Source organism: Struthio camelus, chromosome W (genome assembly GCF_040807025.1).
Source record: "Struthio camelus isolate bStrCam1 chromosome W, bStrCam1.hap1, whole genome shotgun sequence".
Classification (NCBI taxonomy): Eukaryota; Metazoa; Chordata; class Aves; order Struthioniformes; family Struthionidae; genus Struthio; species Struthio camelus.
In genome coordinates this window covers 19,740,017-19,763,311 of record NC_090981.1, presented here as the reverse complement: position 1 = coordinate 19,763,311, position 23,295 = coordinate 19,740,017, and the positions used below count along the sequence as shown (strand labels likewise).

The 23,295-nt window shown below is 40.5% G+C and overlaps 1 protein-coding gene across 1 annotated transcript; it reads right to left on the bottom strand.

The window, feature by feature from the left end:
* Positions 1-85: 85 nt before the first annotated feature.
* LOC104150298 (alpha-aminoadipic semialdehyde dehydrogenase) lies at positions 86-17,219 on the bottom strand. Its single transcript, XM_068925779.1, has 18 exons — positions 16,962-17,219; positions 16,541-16,594; positions 15,486-15,551; positions 13,724-13,804; positions 11,935-12,058; positions 10,601-10,733; positions 9,921-9,965; positions 8,825-8,902; positions 7,784-7,881; positions 7,039-7,080; positions 5,657-5,751; positions 4,612-4,696; positions 4,212-4,318; positions 3,311-3,427; positions 2,774-2,871; positions 2,535-2,608; positions 1,462-1,537; positions 86-589 (listed from the first exon to the last, which is right to left on the bottom strand). The coding sequence occupies exons 1-18, from the start codon at positions 17,163-17,165 to the stop codon at positions 535-537; spliced, it is 1,632 nt and encodes a 543-aa protein (XP_068781880.1). The 5' UTR covers positions 17,166-17,219; the 3' UTR covers positions 86-534.
* Positions 17,220-23,295: the final 6,076 nt, after the last annotated feature.

Below are 23,295 nucleotides of genomic sequence, written 5' to 3'. Positions count from 1 at the left end.
TCTTCCACCTAGCAGCTCTGTATAAGAAAACAGCTGAACATACCTGCTCCAAAACACTGTACAAAAAACTTAGAAGCCCGAAGAATCTCACAAAAAGTACCTTTATTTGTGCATTGAAAAATAGCTGTGTACTGGACCCTCCAGCAGCACCAGGTATCTGTAGGACACTCAGTAATGTAGTCCAAAGCATGGACCTACTAGCGGTATATATCAGCAGATGGTGTGGGATACAGACAGGGCTGATACTGAAGCACAGAGATAAGGCAAGAGAAGATTATTCAGGCCACTCGATTCCAAGTTTGTTTAGTTTCAGTCACCATCCCTTCTTCCCAAAGACTAAATAATTTTAATTTGAAGACTAAAGGAGTAATTTGATACACTGAAAGTGAAACGATTTTAGAGTAGTTGATTTCCTGACAGAATTATTATCGTTGCTGCAGTTGAGTTTCAGATAATTTTCTTCACCATGAGGCTTAGAAGGTACCTCATTCTGAAATGCTAGGAGAGTTCATGGCATGGCCATATGTAAGGTTGTTACTGAAACTTGATTCCTTGAGCCAAAGGTAAATCCTTGCTGTAGTTGATTGTACTGGAAGAGAAACAAGTGTTTAGAGAGCAGTCTTGGTCATCAAGATTATGTAGTCCGTTTCCTATGTACAAGGCTTTTGATTGCTGTCATGTGTATACAAGAGACCTCTATAATGTATTTGCCTTTTTCAAGTTATGAATTGACTGTACTACAGTTTGCAATATAGTAACTATATACAGAGAAAGACCACATTGCCCCTTCCCCGTTATCTCTTCTCTGACAGAAGAAAGAGAACACAATCCTCTATTTTTAATTTCTTACTAACCGAATGTCCACACAGAAAAATCAAAGCGAGATTTCTCACACTGGTACGCCTTTGCCTGCTAACCAGGTTAGCGCAGGCAAAGCCTGGGGATGGCAGGAGGGAATGGGAAACACAGACCACTACAGGGTAGTTGTCAGGAGATTTATGGAGAGATACTTGGCAGTTAAGTAAATTACTCATGACTGGCAACAGTGGTCTGTGCTCTCTGTGGTTCCCACATCACATACTTCACGATAAGTTTCAGTAATTTAATTTTTACATGAGTTAACATCAGGCAAGATGAGAGAAAACAAAAATCAAAAGGAAACAAACCAACTATGTTTAAAAAAGAATTTCTTTCTCCAGCTCTTAGGATTCACCCTGCTCAGGAAAAGGATTTTTTCCTTTCAAAGGACAAGAAAGAACTTTAACTAGACCCTTCCCATAAATTTCCATTAGGAACACAAATGCCAATTCTTCCAAGAAGAAATGGTAATTACTCTGTTGTTACATGTTTTTCTCACATTTACTGAAGGTAACCTCCAGCAGTCAAGGATGCATGTATTTTCGACTTTGGCAAGTTTATCTGTAATTTGCATTTATTTAGAATTAAAAACTTGTCTCTTACCAAGTCGACCGTCTCATATAAAGTTTCCATGAATCACTTCCAGATTCTCTTCCCCCACCAGTGTGCTTTTCACCACCTGTAGAAAAAACAAAAAGGTTATGTGAAAACTGGAAACTTTTTCGGCACCAAAATCTGGACTAATTCCAGGAGTGAAACGTTTATTAAAAAAAAAAAAAAAAAAAGGATGGAAAACTATTACATTTCCCATGCACTAAACGCAAAATAAATTACAAGAATACCACCACATACCACTCATGCAGTCAACTCTCTCCCCGCTCTCAATCCAAAAAACATCTGCCTAAAGTTGAAGGTCTCATCACACTGGCACTAGAGATTGCTGTTTTAACGACATTTTGTTTTAACTTGAGATGCTAGTACAACAATGTGCTCGTTCTCATACCGGTTAAATGCTTAGGTTAATATTTCTTCTTCCCTCCCCCAACTTCCTTTGGTATATACAAAAGAGAAAAAAACAAGCAAAAATGTTTTTAATGACTCTCTCACAAAAATACTTTACACTGTAATTTTTATATATACACGCAAACATATACCACAAACATGCTCCAGACTCCTTTAATTAAAACTTTGATTTTAACAGTTTTGCACTCAGTCAGATCTTTAAACAAACCAGAACACAACTTCTGGGCTACGTTTCCTTGATAAGGAAAAAAAGTGGTATGTGGAATATTTAAAAGCCAAAAACAGGTATTTTTCCAAAGCTGAAACTCAAGGCCAATTTCCATTGTTTGCTACAGCAGTGTAATTCAAAACAAACTTCACTGATTTCATCAGATTTAGTCATTTACATGAACAGACTGAAGCCTTGAAAAATAACATGAAGAGACCTAAACTATACTAGCTTCAGAGTTGTAATGGTTTATTCTTATCCGCTCCAGAAGCTTCTCTTTGCATGAGAAGCCAATACGGTCATTAAAAAAAAAAAAAAAAGAATCCACTCAGAGTCAAGAAATGAAACCTGAGGAATAGTACCAAGTCTTACCACGTCTCTAGACCTAATACTAGAGCACTTGATCATTCACAGACAAAAAACACAGACCGTGCAAATAACATACCAAAAGCACCTCCAATCTCAGCCCCACTGGTTGGGATGTTGACATTCACAATGCCACAGTCAGATCCCTTTGGCCTGTGAATGGAGATAAGATTCAATTACTGCTCAGTATCAAGAGATACTCCTTCCCCTAAATGAAGACTATAAAATGCTCAGCTAGCACTGTGCATAGGTTTACAAGAGACATGAAAGACAGGGATCCTATCCTGTAGGAAGATAGAAAAATAATCTGAGCTATACCCAAGCCAGCGGAAAATCCTGCCCAAATCCTTGGTGAAGATGCTGCTGGAGAGACCTTGCTTTACTTCATTATTCCAGGTAAAAACCTCTTCTTCTGCCTAGGGAGAAGCATGTCAGTGGTTAAACTATGCCTACTCAAAGCAAGCAGCTAGAAAGAAGCACTGTGGGAAAATCCCCAACATGCTACGGCCACAATGCAATATACTGAATGCCATTTGGCAAATACATATGCATCAAGTCAGGGACAGGATACCTCTGCCATTGCAAAGAAAGACACAACCTGCTCTCTGACTTGAGCAACAAAAATCTATTCCTATGCAGACTCCTGTTTTAACTCCAGTGCTCTTCAGTGAAGATTCGTACAGCAGCTTCGTATTGATTTATGCTATTACAGTGGATACCCCACAGTGCAGAGCAACAGTTACTGCTTCTTGGAACCGCTAGGACAACTGCATGGACATGACATAAACCTGAAATCTCTCTTGACTTTTCTGTCAGAATTCCTGACACCAGACTAATTTTCCCTTGCTATTTTACCTTAAATTTCAGTACATAAAGTATGGGGGCAAATGTCTCCGTGTGCACAATGGGTGCATCATGAGGGAGGCCAGTCACAATGGTCGGTTCAACGTAGTTTCCAGGGCGATTTATAACCTTCAAAACACATAAAAGAAGAAACAGCCAAGTAAGTTCAGCCAAACCAGCAATCTGCTTAGCTACCAGTGTAGGAAGGGAATCCTTCATGGTCTGATTACTATAATTGTACCTAGCAATCAGAAACGGAAGGTCAGGCCATCTGAGTAGATAAATATTTTAAATTTGACTCTTCTTTAAATATTTAAAATACAAAAGCATAACTTAGTCTGCTAGGCAGACAATCAAATCTCAAACTCGAACTGCTGACAAAAATACGCTTCCCCTCTCCTACCTGCAAGCTGACTAGTAAGCCAGGAAGAGAAATTTAAAGGCATTAGAAGTAAAGAAGGTGCCAGTAAAACAGAAGAGTTCCCAGATTGTAAGTCCACAAGAATTAAACATCCCACATGATGGAGATGTGCAAGCAACACTTGAATCTCCAGGATTTCTTCAAGTTTGATATTGTGAACCCAGGGCCTAGGGACAGAACAGCCATTTTTCATTACACGCATGATACATACCATTTACACCGCTGTTTTTATTTTCATCATCCTGTGTGACTAGGGAATACTTCAAGAAATGGAGGAAAGCTCCTAACCATTTCTTGAAGGAGAAGGTGGCTTTCAAGTAGTGTGCCATCTTTACCTTAAATGAAGGACTGCAATCCTGACATTCTCAGACTAACTTACCATCCTATAATGGCTGACATGACTAACTGCAGTACGATCTTGGCCAAAACCACCATGTTACAGCATTTTTTTTTAGATCAGTAATTATAGCAGGAAGAATAAAAATAAGTCACCTTCCCACCACAGACCACAGAGCCACCTTGTTGTTTTGCTTGTTCTACTGCATCAAGGTACATCTTCACTGCTTCTTTGGTATGAAGAGGCCCGTACAGCGTGTCAGCTAAAAAGCAAGGATCCAAAGACACTCTTTCAGGAAAACTGTGCATTTTCCTTAATATTCTTATCATGACATTTGGGGAGCCATTATTTACTCTGTCCAAGATGAACAATAGTAGCTGGATTCTTCATCTCCCCTTCACAGTTTGTATTCTAAACGAAACCAGTTATCCCTATTCCCTGCTAAAGTACTTCAACAGGTAAAATTAGACAGCTTTGATCTAAAATCACTTTGGAATTTCAACCAAAAAAGTCAAACACCTCTCCTAAAGCTATGAGTTGAAAACAGCTACTTACAATCCCATGGATCACCGACGCGGACCTGGGCATAGGCCTTAGTAAGCTTTCCAACCACCTCATCATGTATGCTTTCATGCAGGAACTAAACAAAAATTGATAAGTGTTGTAAGACAGCGAAGCCTGTATCACTACTCCTGAAGTACTACTGCAGTTTGGAGAGGGCAGAAGGGAGCGCGGAGGTAGTGTGGCTCATATTCAGCAAATAACAAAGTTAGAAATAAACACATAAGCAAGGCCTCAAAAGAGCAGCAACACCATGAAATCAAATCATGAACACCTGAGAAGCAAACGAACAGAATCCCTGTTTTAATTTAACTCCATCTCAGATCAATGACATCAAGATGTTTTGTAAACTCTCAAGTTAAGTGCTTCAACACTCATTTGATTCTTATTTCTGAAATGTGAGGAATCACCACCTTTCCTATCTGCCCAAATTTAATCAAATCTTTTTTTGATGAATATTTACCCAGTCAGGCCAATACTGAAAAGAAGACTACAGAGCCATATGAGGACATTATAACGCACTTGAATTTGTTGAAAATGACTGGATAAAAAAAGGGGTGGGGGGGCGGCAAGCACCACGCACCCTTGCTTTGCTGAAATCCAAACCCTACACCAAAATTTGTAGCAGAAACAGGCAAATAAGCTCTGGCAATTAAAACAGAGAGAAATGCAAGAAGTACAATGAGTTTTATTTTTGTGACTTTAGCACCAGGTACACCTCGAAACATATGCAAGGAAATTGTTTAGAATTAGAATTACAGTGGCATGACACATTACCGTCTTACTTTCCTATCAGATTGTTTTTAGACAAGTAGAAATGTGTTCCAAAGACTACTGGTTGTCCTCCATAATATGAGGTATTTTTAATTTTTTTATTTATAGATAGATATTTATGTTTATATATCTATTAGAATTATATATTTTTATATGATAAATTAGGTAAATTTACCTAATAACTATTAGGCATTTCCTGAGCTTAACATTTGGAATTAAGTTCAAAGTCAGAGCTACCCAAACCAGTCAATACACATTTACTCACTAGTCTTCTGGCTGTTGTGCACCTCTGACCCGCTGTTCCCACAGCAGCAAATAGAGCAGACGGGATGACTAGGTTCAGATCTGCATCTTCAAACACTTAAGGAAAGTTAAACATCAATATGTCACTAAATTAAGCAGATAACATGCAAATTAGTGCTTATGTGTTGAAGGTCCTCTAAGTTCCCCAGACATTAAACAGAGTATAATAAACTCTGACAGGCTGGCCAAGAAGCATTGGGAATAGTAGCACTAGCATCTTAAACTAAGATACACAAGAACACCTCAAAACTCTTATTACTTATATACTCGGAATTAGAGCCACATGCAACTGGACTGTCTGACCTACTGAAAAAGACTTATTCCAGCAAAGCTTGTAAGGAATTTCAGCTTCATTTTAACTCAAGAACCTATAAGAAATTTCTTGCTGTTTCTTCACCTTGTCTTCCTGTCACTTGTAAGAATTCTAGTAGCATAAAGAATCAAGGGTAAAGTGTACCCAAGTGGTAAGCAAAAAAAAAAAAAAAAAAAAAAAAAGGCTAAAATGCACAGGTACGCAATATTGTGAAATACAAATGAAAACAGCTGAACAAATTCATGTGGCTAGAAGACAGCAGGATGGTTACAGTGAAGCTAGTATGCATAAACCTCAAAGGATCCCAAAGACATCATTCAGCTTAACCAGTCCCACAGAAGTCCTGTAAGTACCCAAAAATACTATTAAAGCTGGGAAGAAGTCCAGGCAAGCAATGTTTATGCCACCATTCAAAGCCAATTTCACAAAAGCAAGACTTTCCAATGAAAAGGGAAACAATTTCTAAAGTATCAGAAAGGTGAAATGGAAAACTGTAACACAGCAGAACATCGCTTTAGGTATGTAGCGAGTCTGTACTTTTTTTTCTGCCATATTGCCCAGTTTTACTGTATTTATATCATCTGGGAACTAGATGATTCCCTAAGCTGCTTAAATCTATAAAATATGCTACTGTATATGCATGCTTTGCTTTCAAGACACTATTTTATCACTTATGCTACTTAGATGTCTATTTACTGTCAACATATATTCTTAAAGCAAAAAATGTAGTGACTGAGAGATTAGAACTATCCTAAAATCAAATTTCATTAGCAGCACTGTCCACATCCCTTTACTGAAGGAAACTGCCTCTCCCATTTCCTTCTTTCCAACAGCGCATACATGTAAGAATTCAAACTGTCCTTTTTGTCTTAAAACACTACTCCTCCTCAATATTGAAGACATACAGAAAGATACCTTCTCCTGGGTACTTTTTAAACCCCCAGTGTCAAAAAAGGACAAATTGTTACAAATGTTTCACTGCTAACTTTCAAATAACGCCTATGGGACTAAATTGTTGCAGTGCATATTACCAATAATGGCATTGTTTCCTCCCAGTTCTAGCAGACTTCGACCTGACAAAACACACAAAACGCAAGTTATGTCAGTCACACATGTATCCACTGCACCTCATTCAGTGATACATCTCTGGCTAGAGCTAGATTTCATTAAACATCTTTAAACATCTTTCTCTGAATATACAGAAGTTTTGCAATCTGTTCTGAATTTTCAGCAACACTCCTCCGAATTGCCTATGTATAAAAGGCAAAAGATCCATTCAGAAAGTTTTCTGTTCAAAACTAACACAAGTTAGAATCCAGCAGCATGGACTCAGGCCTATACATTCCAAATATCTGCAACAAAAAAGTCATCTCAAAGATCATAACTTTTCTCCTGCATTTGTACGGAGTATAAGGGGGGCGGGGTCAGGGAAGGGGGAAATTACATTTTTCCACACACAGGTTCCCAGAAGATCATAGACCCTGACTGTCCACCTTGACAATCTCCATACAACTACATTCATGGAAAACCCCAGAAAATTAACTGTAGGCCTGTGGATTTCTGGATGTCTTAGGAAATATCCCGAATTGTGGTAGAATTAACTACAAAATGCAGTCTCTAGCTGTGAGCAGTTTCATCATCACATTTCCACTGAGTTGAAAGAAATAATGAAAGACAAATTAAACAAGCTGTAATTTTAAAATCCCCTGGGGATCCCCTACTTTTCCCAACCAAGGAAACAAATGAAGAGGAAAAGACCCCCCCCCCCATACTCACCGAACCTCTCCTGAACCATTAGCGCTACTTGCTTGCCCACCTTCGTGCTGCCGGTGAAAGAGAGCAGGTCCATTCGCTCATCTCTCGCCATTGCTGTCCTGCATGAGACATACCACCGCGCTTAAGAAGAGCAAATAGCTGGGAAAGCTGGTCACTGCTTACAAATAAACCAAATGCAACCAGGGAGATCTTTTAAAGCCAAAGGCACATTTCTGAAAGACATAGGTCAGTGACGGAACAGGAGTCAGCAAAGCTTGCTCTTAGTCAGAAAAGCAGAGGAACAAGACTGTTTTCCTCCCCTGCTTCATGCCACATCATTACCAGAACATCACTTGTACTAACTTTGAAATCTAATCCAAAGAAAGTAGTAAGACCAGCTCTGATTGTTATGTTCCTTAAGAAAATAAGCATGCCTACGACTTTTTGCCACAGTTATTATCTATCTTGTTTTGTCTTCTGTTGAAATACTCAAAAGAGGTATCCAAATACACACTTGCACACACTATTACCACACTGCAATAATCAAATGAAACAATTTGACGTGTGCAGCTTCCAAGCACAGGTACGGATCTATGCTCGAGTGCACTGTCCTACATGAGCATGGAAAATGGGGATGTAATCTCCTAGAAAGGAGTGGGAGTGGTTCAGGAAGGCTACTGGGCTAGAAGGTAAAAACTCTTAAGAGCGCAGGAGTGGAATTTAGCATTAGCTATGTTCCTTAGTTTTGAGCATATGTACTGCATGGTTGTAAAAAGAATGGGATAGATGTAGAACATAAACTGAGTAGTGGCTCTTCACCAAACTGGAATTTCTGTTAAGTTACTTATTAGCAGCTCATGTCACAACAGCACACAAGAGATATTCATTATACATTTACAGTGAGGCCAGCACTTCAGACTAGCTGATAAAAAAATGACAGCAACAGGCACTTGCATTTAGGGGGAACTCCTGGAAATTAGAATATTCTTTGAGGATCTTCTGCCTGTAAAATTATTCTTCCTCCTCTATCCTTCTTTACAAGGCACAAGAAATGTTACCTACCCAATTTCTGCTCCACCACAAGCCAGAGAACAGATTGCTCCAGGCACTTTGTTATCCTCCAAGACTTTGGCAATTATCCTAGAATCAAAGATGGAAAAATTTCTGAGATCTCCTTCAGATGCACGTAACAGGGAGTAAACCCTTAACATCTGTGTCAGCATGCACGTGAACAAGCTGCAGATATTAAATGAGCAGCAGTCTTGCAGTTAATTTTAATTCACATGCACTTTGTACAATACATAGATACACTCCTCTCCTCAAGGATCTTGGTGTTACAACTACTGCTCGCACAAAAATAAGACTCAAAATATATTCCACATGCATCCACAAAGCTGTCACAGAGAAGCATTACATCAGTGCATAAAAATCTTGGCCATACCGTCCTTCACCAGCTTCCACTAGAAAGAGATATTTCTGTAACTTCACGGAGTTAAATAAAATACTCAGGAACAGTTTGGGGCCATGTTCTCAGTAATTAATATTAAAGCTACAACACTTACTAATTAGTTATTTGAAATGGGCCTATTTATATTTAGCATTTATATTTAAATGCTATCTGTAGCATGCAATAGACAAGCATTTAAAATGCTAACATAATAAATGCTTCGTAACAAACCTACAGTACATATCACTATGACATTTATTCTTCAGAGTTCTTCTCCTTTGTATTGGGAATGAATTTTGAACCCTGGGAGGACATGCTGTGGTGTTACTACTTTTGGATAATAAAGGTTATGTGGAGGCATCATCAGGAGATAGGTCTACACAACCAGTCAGGAGATTTTGTCTTAAAAACAGGTGCTGATGCTGGGCTGAGACTCCCAAATAAAGGGATGATTCTGAAACATGAGTGTGCCGTTGCGGGGAGCTGAATTTCACGAGTGACTCATTTTCTACAGGGAGACAAACCACACAGCTAGCCCTGCTTCCAACAGAGGAATAGCGCTGTCTCAAGAAGAACCCTTAGGTATCCTGCTCCTGTTTACATAACAAGGGAAAAAGTTCCTCTCACCACCAAACACTGTCTCACACAGAAAGCCTAGAAGGTAAGTTGTTTAAAAAGCAAAAAAGAAAAGAAAAAGAAACCACAACTCACTTTGTAACAGCTACACTAATGAGAGAAGTTGTAGGAGCGCCTTTCCTGAAAAGAAAGAAAAAAACCCAAATATGTTCATATGAATGAAATTATTTTCCTTTTTATTTTCCAAGAATGGAAAACATCCTCCAAGAATGGAAAATATTTCAAACATGTAATTTTTATGGTATATCAAACACAGCACACTTAAGTCAGGCAAGTTTTCAGATGCGTGTTAAAATAGAAACTCAAAACATTTCTTTCCACAGCTGGAGCAGTCAGAGCTTCTGCTGAGATCAGTGTTAACAAGGACTATATAAGACATTACAGTGAAGCAGGTAGATAAAACGGAAAGGAAGGAGAAAGTAAACTACTTATTTAGATTCTTAATCATAATTGTACCAATTCTGAAAATATTAACTTTGTTTACTAATAGTGCTCCAAGGCCCCAACCTGGATTCTTTATTAACAGGCCATGTAGCTAAGTCCTGGAGCTCAACCCCTCATAAAAAGGGTTATCACAAAATAAAATGAAGCTTTTTGATTGCAAGTGATCTTAAAAATAAATAGACAGAAATTAAGCCTATATGAGATGGAACCATATATACAGAAACACTAAACATTTGACAGTAATTACATGCCTCAGACAATACCACTGTAATTTTAAAATACTTTTAGCATGTTGGAGAGCAATATCTTACCAGAGGCAAGCATTTCCACAGATCATTGCAATTGCACTGTTCCACCCATAAACCGCTACAGGGAAATTAAAGGCCGTGATGATTCCTACTAACCCTACAGGGTTCCATTGCTCTATAAGGGCATGGCCAGGTCCTGAAGGCAAAGACACAACATAACGCAATTTGCATCCACCGAATGCTTTTTTAAAAAAGGACATCATAAAGCCTTACAAGCACAGCCAGCTTTGTTGGTCTTCATCACTCATTCATCATTCATTGCTGGCCTTCATTCATCAGAGCATTAGTTTGCAGAGAGCTGCCCAACGGTTTAATTAAGGTCTCTGCACTGAGACAGGCAGAACTCAGCTTCTGTCCTTTTCACAGGCCACTGTAGACTTTTTTTTTTTTTTTTTCAAATGGTCAGAACTTAACAACCCATTCTGAAACAAGGAGTTCATAAAAAATATGGAAACAATGCACATTCTTAAGGACAAAAACAGACTGAGTTCTGCTGCAGCCAGAATATGTTTTTCTAGTAGTAGTTGTTATGAAAGTATTAGGAAAAAAAAAAAAGTAATGCAGACATCTACTACAGAAAATCAGAAGTAGGAAGAAGAATGTCACAAGCCACACATTAAAACAGGAGGACACGTGCCCGTTTCTGCGTCTAGCAAGACTACATGTAAATAGTTCTGGCATATGACAGCATCTCGGTGCATAAGTTGTTTCCCATAGCCTATGTTCAGGCCACAGAAATGCACAAGAGTGGCTATTATTACAGTGAAAGTTGTTTCAGTACTCTACAAACCAGGTCCTATCATTAAAAAAAGAAAAAGGTTTCATCTTAATTTTCAGGCAAACTCTAATACTATGGTCAAGGATAAAACACATACAGTATTAAACGTGTTCCACAGCTTACTATAACAAGGTCAGCTAGACCAAGAAAAAAAAAAAACATCAATAATCACATGGCAACAATTATTTTTGCTATTTTAACTATTCAGTTAACAGGAAGGCTTTTGTTTGCTAGCCAGTAACTGATAAAAAGGTGCCTCATTTCTAAGCACACTGCTGTACTTTTCACATACTTTCTTCCAGCACCTTTATTAACAGAAAAAGCAAAGAGAATCTATTGCTTCAAGAGGCAGAGGGAAAATCTATAATCTCCCTTCATATATGCCACAGAATAGATACTTCATCAGGTGACACTACTGCCTACCAGCAAATCAATTCCTAGACAACTTTCTTCCTACAGAACTCACAGTGCAGAGATTTTTCTGCAGTACATCACTGTATAGTCAACACATTTTATCTCCATCCCTTCATTAATGCAAAAAAATAGCATGCATACTTACTTTCTGAAGGCAAAATAGGTCCACCGATCATTCGGGATAAACCAACAGCATAGTCACAGACGTCAACATACTCCTGCACTTCCCCGACACCCTCAACAAAAATCTTTCCCATTTCTAAAGAGACCTGAAAACGTTAAGAGCAAGACATAATTATATTTTTCAAAATCCACATGCATTTCCAATATATTTTGTCTCCTGCTAGTGTCAGGACTGTACACCAAGTAAGATTTAATACAATTTTTTTCATTAGAAGAGATGCACCTCTTCCAGAGTTATTCAACTTAAAGAAAGAAATATAATAACCACAACAGTTGAATAGGAGTCGCATTCCCATAGAATAGGAGCTACTCAACAGAGGAAATTAAGACTAAACTACTGAAACTACATCCACAAGTAACGAGGCTCATAGGCTCGGACCAAAGCAACACTGCATTTCCTTCAGGACATTTTCATTCATTCATGGAATAAATTGAAAAAGAAAGATTAACCTGTTCCACTAAAACAAAACGCTTGGTTAAATTTTTCATAAGCAAACTACAGATCTTACAACATCTCAAAGTGAGTTTGAGAGATCCAATTTTCAGAGACTGCTGAAAATGACTAGTCATCCATAGTCTTTTAGTGACCCAGGTTGTTAAATACCATTTGTTGATTGTTTTTTAGTTAGTTCTAAAAGTTAGTTCTAAAATTAAAGTCTTCTGCTAAAGTATGCTAGATGTGCACAGCAGACACATTGGAGTAAGCTGGTACTTGAAGGTGACATCCCAAAAGTGAGGAAGGTTGAGGGCTGTGCTTTGAAGAAGCTCTTAAGTGAGGAAAATGAACTGCCACGAGAATTTATTCCCCACACAAAGATTAGAATAAAGGTGACTAAATATACCTCTAGTTATCTGCATAATGCCTGTGGTCCCAAAGCCCTGGGAAAACTATAAGCATGCTTCAGCAACATGCAATCAGGTTTGTCAAAAGAGCATACAGCAAACCTGCCTCTCCACGCTCATCAGAGAAACTAGACTGTTTTCGAACACAAATGTACATTAGCACTCTAATTCCACCCCCAAAACTCTGCTAAGGATCCAACATCAAGGGAAATAGCAGAACACAGTTTTGAAGGTTAGCCACATGAGCTTGACTACACATGGAGTTATTCAAGAACGGCTGGCTATTTCTGAATAGCAGCACATAAAGACAACTCTGTTAAAGAAAAGTGGTTAAGTTCCGCACCTGTCTCCTTTACGGCCCTAGCAACTAGCAAGCGTTTTAAAGGAACAGCACTTCAACCTTTGTATCCTACACAGCTCTGCAAGAAGATCTCATTAAGACCATCTCACTTCTGAAGTCCTAGACCTCCACATCTAAGTTCTCAAAATCCTGCAGATCACCAGAAAGAGGTCATGGTTAAAAGCTCTGTATTAGAAGAAGGGTTTTTTTCAGGACATTTTTTGTATCAGACAGTGTCCTATCTGACACGGGAAGTGGGAAAACAGCATGGCAACAGTTTTAACCATCTTTGTAGCCAGAGTACAGGCTCCGAATGAATTACAATTTCTTTTCTTATTTTAAATGCGAAACATCATTTTCAGTGTAGGATGACAAATAGCAGTCTTATATTTTTCTTTTTCTTTTTTTTTCTTCTTTTTTTGGTAGAAGTTCTTCAGGAAAGCTAACAGAACCAACAGAGCATTTGAATAGTTATGAAGGTTAGTATTGCAGAGTGGTACATTAAAACCAGAGCAAAACAGCTTTGACCTTTTTTCCAGAAGTCAAGCTGCTTTTCAAAACACCTTACCAAACTTCCTAGAACTTTGATTTTTTGTCTCAGGGCATCACCAATCTGTCGCACTATTTCTCCACGTTTAGGTGCAGGAATCTAGGCAAAATAAAAGAAAATAAAAGAATCTATTTGAGATTGAACAGATATGACTTCTGCTACATATATACTGCTAATTTTCTTCCCCTGCAGTGAGATGCACTGATTGCTGATTCCCCTATTTTCTCAAGGCATAGTTACTAAACTCATTTTCATTATGTAAACCGGTCGACTTTTCCCGCCCCATCAAGACTGACAACGCTGCACACACTTATACCTGTTCAAAACCTCACTTCCATTCAATACTACCAGAAACATTCAAATTACTAGTTCTGCTGCTTCTGTTTAATGTCCCAAAACAATTAACAGGACGTCAGGAAACATAAGCCTGGGGCTTTTTTCCTTTTAAATCATAGTTCTTAGTTTCTGATCTTTTGCAGTATTTTCAAACCTTTTTTCAATATTACAGTAGCTACAGACATTTTATGTTAGCAGATACTGAGATATATAGCATCGTTTTCTAATCTCAAAGCCCCAGCTACTGACAAATTAAACAAACATACCAAACATCAACAGATTTTTTGATGAGATATCAGTATATGTTAGATAAGAATCAATAGATAGGATCAATAATAAGCCATGCACCTGCAATACTTTTTACAGGATTAGAAACCAGTGATGAACAGGCAGCTGGAAAGAGAGAAGTGAGGAATATATAAACCATGCAAGCATATATTTTCACAGACAAAATCTTTCAGATGAGCTCATTAAAAACAACGTAATTCACAAATTAAAAGCAAACAGCTTTGAGAGCAAGCTTCAAAGCATTAGATACGTTGATTCTTTCTTATCTGTTAGAGTGCTTTCAGATTATTTCCAAACACATTATGAGCCTGCACGCACTCACCAACGTTATATTCACTTATTTTAACAAAAAGCATATACTAACATATTCCAAGGGAGCTGAGGAAGCATTGGCGTTTGTCCTAAACTTTGTTCTCTTCAGGTAAGAGAAAGTACTTTGCTGGGTAAACACAGAATGCCCAATACCATAAATAAATAAATAAATAAATAAAATCAGGCTTTCAGCTTGTGTCAAAGAGATATCAGGTATCTGCAATGACAAGCTTTGCATGGCCAGCAAAAGAATGGAAGCTGGCTGGACAGAGCTTGCACAGGGTCACTTGTAAGTACAGCTTACTAAGTAAAAATATTGCGAGAATAGCATCACGAGCCATTGTCTGGTACAGCAAGGCAGCAATAAAGTTTTGGAATAACATAGCTGCTCTGTGAAGTATCAGGACTGAATGGGTGGACAAAAAGTGACACTCGTACTTCCTCATCCCAAAAGAAAGAGATTATCATCTGAAGTTAGATATTCAAGTATTCTGCAGGAAGGCAGCATGCTGCAACATGAAGTTGAACACACCCAGTGGGATAATTTGCTTGCTACAAGGTTTTTTAACTTCAACAGACCTTTTGGCAATGGAATTCAGGCACAGACCTAAGGCGAATCTGCCAGGCTTTTAAAAACAAACATTTTCCACAAGTCAATGTCCTCATCTTTGTATCTTAATGGCAATGTGTGTGAGTTGTCTGAATTTGTTTATTGGGGTCCTCATGACAGAGTTTTGCTTTAATGTACAGAACATGAACGTTTTTACACCTCCAACTAAAAGGGCAATTTAATGGCCTTTACCTGCCAGAGAGGGATTTTTAGAAGATAAGCCTGTTAACTTACATCAGCCCAGACTTTCCATGCCTCCTTAGCTTTCTTTACTGTTTCTTCATAGTCCTCCAAACTTGCCTAAACAAATAAGCATGTCAAAGAAAAGAGTGAGAACAGAAAAGTGAGAACAGGAAAAAACAAAACAAAACAGAAAAGGTACTGAGTTCAACTGAAGCATAAGGTGTTCCAGTGGATAATGCAGAATACCATTTTTTACAGGAAGTTATACCCTGTCATAGTTTGATCCCAGTCTGGTATGTTGATTTCCATGTGCTAGCAGAAGAGTTCCTTGAAGGAAGTTATTGTCAAAGAAAAACGTTCAGGCAAGTATATCTGTGTCCTACACAAAAAATAAAACTTAAGCAGTCGTCTTCCTTCAGATGACAAAGGCTGCTCCATAAAAAGTAGTCATAATGGAGGCATTCATCATACTTTATATATCATATTTTAACCTCAGATAACACTATTATTAGAAAATAGTGAACAAAGACTGTGAGGATCAGCAGCTTCGCTGGACATTATAGGCTAATGGAATCCTTACCTAGGAAAGGAGTGGGTTAACTGTTCTCGTACTGAAAACTTTCATAAATTTATCATGTGAATGTCACATTGTTCCTGCTCACACCTCTTCCTGTCCACATAGCTTCACTGAATAGCAGCAATTCTACAACTATTCTGCCTATTCTGCATTTGTTTCTCAGGAAACAAATGAAAATGGACAGCAGAGACCTCCTTTCTTCGCAACATCTGCGAGACTATGGAGGAAAAAAAAGATAACAGCCTGCTGCTTCTTTTCAGAGAAGTCAGAGGCTCATTTCTAGTAGATAGACTGTCTTCTGGTAGATGGATCTACGTTGTGATCCAACAGCTTCTAGATCCCTGGAGTCGCCAACCTCAGGAGGTCTGCACTCCTCCAAACCTGCTCTAGAAAAGGACCAGCTACCAGAACAACCAGAACTTCTTCGTTCTAGGCACTAAGGTGGGGGGACTCCCCCTTCCCACAGAGCTGTCGGTCTTTATATTCCAAATGCCCCTTTTCCAGGCTTCCCCGGCTGCACGAGGCTTACCTGGCGGACTCTGGCTATGGGCTCATTGTTGGCAGGGCAGTAGGTCGTCACCACCTGCAGGCAGACATGCAAGAACAGAGAGGCTGGGCGTCAAGAGCATATATATAGGTAACGGGAAATGCTCAGGCGTTTATGGAATAAAGGCAGCATTAACTATTGGACATTATGCAAGAGAAGCCTCTATTTCAGTAGCACAACTACACAGCGTAGCCAGACGGCCAAGAAAAAGACTTGAACCTGGAAGAAACACGCCTTCGGAACAGCCTAACTGCTGATGTTAGCTCACCGGGAGTACATCACCGCCGAGGAGGGGCCGCCGGGACAGCAGGGCAGGCCCGGGGCCGGCGACCCCGCCGAGGCCCCGGCTGCCTGCGCCCGCCCGCCCGCCCCTGCCCAGCGCCGCCCGCGGGCCGCCACCCACCTGGCCGCTGCCGCCCCAGCGCCCGTTGTAGACGCCCGGGTTCTCCTCCTGGAGGCCCAGCTCGCGGAGCCAGGCGTAGCGCGGCTGGCTGACCAGCAGGGCGGCCATGGAGCCGGCGGCGCGGACACAGGCCGCGGCCCGCGGCGGCGGCGGCGGCGGCGGCAGCAGCAGGGAGGCAGCGGCAGCGCGGCGCAGCCCCAGCATCGCCAGCGGGTGGGGGGGCACGCGGCAATGGCCGCCGCGCCCCGCCCCCTCGCGCCGATTGGTCAGGGGCGGCGGCGCCCCCCGCCCGCCCCCGGCCCCGCCCCCGCCCTGCAGGGACTTCGGGAAGATGCAACGAAGAGTGTTTAGAGCCCCTCGTCCTCCCGCAGTCCGGTCCCCCCACCCTCGCCCCCCAGAGGATACCAGCCCCAGGCGACAGCAAAGCTAGCCCTGCCGCGTGCCCCATACCCGGCCGGGGCGCAGCGCCAGGCTCTCCCTTGTACTCGCATTGGACAGACTTTGCAAAGGCGCGGCCCTCCTCGAGGGCTGATGAAGGACAGAAAGGTCGTGGTGCTGAGGAACTTGGGGAACCACAGCTGTCACCCCTACACCCATGAAGTGACTTCATCAGCGGAGGTTAGAGCAAAATCTTTCCTTCACGCCAAGGAAGCAGAGCCTGTTTTCTCAAGCTGACACCAAAATGATGGTTGCACAACTTTAAAGCTCGATCCCTTTCTAAAATAGGATGATGAAAATTAAGACGGCAAGGACTCTGGGCTGCCCTAGTTATACCCCTCTTCAGCTAGTGCGTTCTGGTGTTTCTGTACAGGATTATTTTTCCAGCAACAGCTGGAAGATCACTCATCCTTTCCACTCTATGAGTTGATAACTGGTTTCTCTTACACTCAGTGAGCTAGAAAATGCTAATACAAATAGTAAAGTGAGGAGACGGAGAGGGGCTAGGGGAAATCATGCTTTCTTTACACTATCTACAGGAGTATCTGCAGTCCACTAATGTGGTTACCTGTCCCATCCAAAACTTTTAGAAACGAGGCTTTTAAAACGAGGTATGACAAAAGTAACTACTGATTTTGGATGCCTTTGTTTTACAGTGTTCAGGTGGAACCACAAATGGGGGTTATATCGTAAAGTCACTGGCAAATGGTAAGTAGCCATCATTGAAAACGCCAAATTAAGTCTATAATCCCTAACAAAGAACTTCAAAAGAAGTCCGTTCCTCAGAAACCACTGTACCAAAGTGCGGGAAACAACAGCATTGTTTCTTCAGGACCTCTGGAGCAACTCTCTCCAGTTCCTGTTTGACGCTGAGTTCATTTGTCAGAGCTTCGCTCACTGTAGCACCAGTCTACCTACAAGTACAAACATTTATTTTTGCCAGGACAGAGGTGCACAGTTTAACAGATCCCAGGAAGTGCTATTTTATGCAACTCTAAGATTAGTAGAAAAACATCTGTTTCAAACTGCTCCGCCACTGGGTACATGGTCCAGATTAGTCAGTGGCTGATGCTCTCATGACTACCACCTGTTCTGTCCTAAGTTTCACTGAATTTTACTGGTTAGTTTGATTACAGGGCCACTGAATCTTCTGGATCCAAATTCCACGCTGCCTTATACTCTGGGGGGACTTTCTGTAAAATGCATCTCTGCTTTCTAAAGCCTGTTAAGCATTGGTTTGGCTTGAATTAAAGTCAATACACAAAAGGCAAGAGCAGAGAATTAAGCCAGATATTTCTATGACTTCAGCTGGCATCTGAGAACTTGTAACTCAGCTTTTACTCCTGAGGTCCTCCACAAGCCTATCAAAGTCGTCCAGAAAAGTCAGGACTGAGTATTTCTAATAGCAGAGGGGAAATAAGAACATATAGGCATCCAAACAGGAAAAAATGTGGCTATTATAAGGAGAAATAATATTCAGCAGTTTGTATCATTGTTTTCATCCTGTAACTCAGTGCTGTTTCGAGAATCTTGGTGAATAACAGTAACTTAAAGTTCTAGGCCTGCCACTTATCCACATGCCAAATGTCTTGTGATTTTACAATTTTTCTTTTTTTTCTTTCTCCTTTCCTGTACACCTCAATTGATATGCACTCGTCTTGCAAATTTGCAAGTAATTTTTATCCCATGCTTTCCAATTGCAATTCCCTTTAAATGGCTATAGGAATTTAGATGATTTATTATGGTCACTAATTAGCATTTGTTTTCAGGAATAAAATTATCATTTGTTTTCAGGAATGCAATGTTTTCTGAATGACCAAACCAATTAGGGATAAACCCTCGTACTAAGGTTAAAGCACATACTTAGTACACACTTAAGGGGGAAAAATTATCCCATTGATCTCAAGATGACGACTAAGTGCTGTAGCTTATCTTTCGATTTCCACAACTACACAATTTTGCTTACTGGTAATAGTATTAACTATAACTGATTTGCCCTTTAAGAAAAGGTTGCTCAACTAATTTTGTCAAATGAAAAGTATCTTTGGATGCTATAATCAAATTAGTGCTATAAAGTAGTCTGGCAAGGTTTACAGGCAGAGGATTTTAATCCGAAAGTCTGTTGCTAAGGTACTACATTAAGACTTGGCCTGACAGGCTAGTCACGGGAGAAATTCATTTTCTGTGGGCAGATCATTCTATGGGAAATCAGCAAACCTAGATTCTGTTTCTGGATCTCTCACCAGCATGTTCCACAAGCTTGGGAAAATGACTTAAGCTCACTATCTTGTAGCTTTACGTACTCTGCAGATACTGACCTGCTTTGCAAACCACTTCAGGAAAAGTGCTGCATCAGAATGAAGCATTATTATTAGTAGTAGTAGTATTATAGTATGAAAAGACACATTCTGGTCTATAAAAGCAAGAAAAGAAAATTATTGTGTACTCAGTTCAATAGCTGAACATGTCACTGGTGTCACTGCATGCAAGACTGAATTCTCACTTGTACAAGAAAACTGGCTTTGGATACTATGAAACCTGTATCCAAAAGGCAGCAATACATTTAACTATGAGGGGAACATATGAAGAATCTTCAGCAAAAGCAACTTGAAATTAATGTGTCTGAAAGGTAATACATTTTCTTCAGTAAGATGATCAAACCTTACATCTATCTACAGAACAAGCATAGTCAAGAGAACAGCAGTACAAGCTTCTTTCCTCTCCTTTGACATTGTGCCTTCATAGCCTTGACCTCAGAAAACTGTTCTTAGGATGATACAGCAGGTCAGTCTCCATAGCTATTTTTCCATTGTCCAGTCTGCAGCTGAAACTGGAATGACGCCATCCATTACTTTCATACACGCCACCAAAAACATGTCAGATAACAAGTTCCAATCACATCTGACCCAGAGTGAACTTATTTTGATCTAGTGACCCAGAGGTATAAAGCAGCTCTGGAGTTGTTCTATCTCCTGGTAAGCGTTACTCCTAATATAAACCTTATTCCTAAAAGGTTAATTTAGTATCTGAGATCAAATAGGCTCCAGTTGGCTGTACAGTATGCAGCATCTGGTGAAGTGGGAACTTCAGCAGCTCCATCCATAGGTGCCTCAGGGAAGAACAGGCTTTTAAAAGAGCCCCTGATCCACTTAATTAAGAGGCCTTTGTGGCCATAACTGTCATTGCCTATTATTCACTGGCACAATAAACCCCAGGAAGAACAGAAGCCCACGTGTTTGCGTTTGAAACACGCAAGATGCCTTGCAGAGATTATGAACTCCCGCGACCCTATTGAAACTTCAGAGAGATCACCCTCAGAAAGTCACTAGAAAGACAGGTTTTCTCTCAGTGCTAAGTACTGAGGTTCTGAACTCAGTACCTACACAGAATATAGCTGATTCGGCCTGATGGACTTTGAAAGGTTGCACTTCTACTGTATTTCATAATCTTGTGCAGACTTTTATCTTTTCGGGGTTATATCTATGTATGCTCAAAGGAGTATTTCACAATGACAAATTTGCAAGATGTCTTCAACCTCTGGATTGAATTCTAGCAAAAAAGTAGGACTGTCAAATGCTTAGCACGCTAGCTGAAGCACTGAACAACATGGTTTCAACTCCTAGCTCCTCCACAGACTTCTTCCGTCACTGTAAGTAAGTAATCAGTTCCTCCAGCCATGACTACCTTACTGGTCACGCCAGAAAGAGAGTCAAAAGCCTGGCATTGGGCCTGACTTGGCTCTGTTCATCCATTTTGCTACAGGGCATCTAAACAGTTCAGACTGTCGCTGTAACAAGTGGTGCCAAATTTCTTCTAGGAAGGACTCTGGGCCAACTTGTCTGCATCATATTGAGCTCTAATCAGCTATGTAGTACTAGTCACGCCAGTCGTACCATTTTTGAACCATCCACTGTCATACAGATGTAGATAAAGATGTGGTTAGACCTGCACAAAAGCTTAACACGAGCCCATACTTTCTCTTCCTGGTGTGCCCAAGCCCACATCTAAATTCAGGTGTGCCTACAAAAACTGTGCATGAAACAGAAGCGTGAACTCAGGCCAATGCCTGAAATACAGTATAGATAACACCCTGTGCTTCTGTTCCATACCTGTAAAGCAGGAACAATAGCAGGAGAGCTTGGAGGATACAAAAAGGTTGTGCATCAAGAAGCTATATTAGTACCTAAGCCTTAACATGCCCACTTGGGGTACAGAAGATTAAAAAAAAGCTCCATATCTGACTACAGTATGAATTTTTTTCAGCTTGTTCCACATGTTCATATTAAGCCTGATATTTTAGGCCTGTATTTATTAAAGCAAATTTCAGTGAGAATAATTCTAATGTGCAGATTTGGGGGTTGAAATTAGGTAAGCTCATTTGGCAGCACAGTCATGCTAGTCTGACAATTTGCATCATCCTTCATTTGGACTTGTTATGCCCACTAATGAGAGCAGAGCTCAGAACATGTGAAATTTAAAACTGGTCTCTGATCATCCTTCTGCCAAACAGGTACAAAGGTTGCTCAAATTATCATTTCTGCCAAAGCTTTCAAACAGACAGGTAAAGATCCATTCTAGCGATGCTCATGAAAGTCAGCAACAGCATGTCCGCTTGTGCACCAAAGTTTCCTTTCAGACATGTGTTTGCATACCACTTTGTTACTGTGGTACATACATCCCACCCTTGAGCACCGGTCCCTTCAATTTTCAGCAACAAACTAGAATATTAATGGAAATAGACTCTGGTACCGGGGCAGAACTCTGCCAAAGACAAAAAACCTCTGTATTTCGCTGAAGTTTAACTAAGTAGCTTGTTAGTATAAGCGCTTTTCTTAGGTGCCTTCAGTTTTCAGCACGCTTTTATAGAGGACTTGTCATGGTTGAGTCTGCTGCTTAAATTTGCTTCTAGTTCTGCACATCACAGATTTGTGGTATACAAGCGGGATTAGTTCAGGACAGGTCCTATGACACCTTATCATTTTATATAGCTTTGTTGCGACCACAAGTAAACTCATTTTAAGATCCTTATTGCAATAAAAGTGACTAGTAAATTGACATCCCGGGGCAACTAACTTTTAACAGCTTCTATTAGAGTAACATATTTTGCTGTCTTCCCTTCTGATACAAGATCTGAGATTGTAGGGCTAACCTAACCACGGTGATTTTGCTAAAACTATTTGGTTGCTTACTCATGCAGTGGTTAAACCAAAACCAAATGCTGATAAATACAATCTTCCTTACGGGATTTCTGGCCGCTGCTGCATAAGCAAACGGAGCCGAACAGATAATTTAACTGTTTCCTGAAAGGTCAGTCCTTTAACAGCACCAACATTTCTACAACGCCAAATCATCAGGGTAGCAGGCAGTCAGCGTAACTGCTGTTTCAGATAAGGTCACCCAGAAGAGATGTGAAACAGCCCAATATGGTCCCACGTCTGAGTGACAAGGGGAAGCAATGACTGCTTAGTAAGAGCTCTGTGGTAGGGCTTCATGGAGAGATTCAAAAAACATCTCTCCAGGCTTTTTCTAATTTGGGTGACAGAGGATGAAAAAACACCCCCTAAATACACATCAGAGAAAGAGAAATACCTCAAAAAAGTGCTGCAGAGATCACAAGGGGCCATCTTACTGCCACGCTAACGCAACAGCTTTCACGATACTGCTTCTTGCACTGATGAAAGGCGTTATATGCTGTGGTGCCTACACCAGCAGGGGCCTGAGCAGCCCCTAAGCGCCGAGCACAGCCCTGCCGGCTCCGCGCAGACATGAGGTAAGTGACCTAGCTGGATTCTTGTATAGATTAACAAGGGATTTCTGTTGCGTAGCCGCTTTTTTGTGCCACCTCACACCTTTTCGGAGCGGCGGCGCTCAGACGACGCGCCACAGCAGCGGCAGG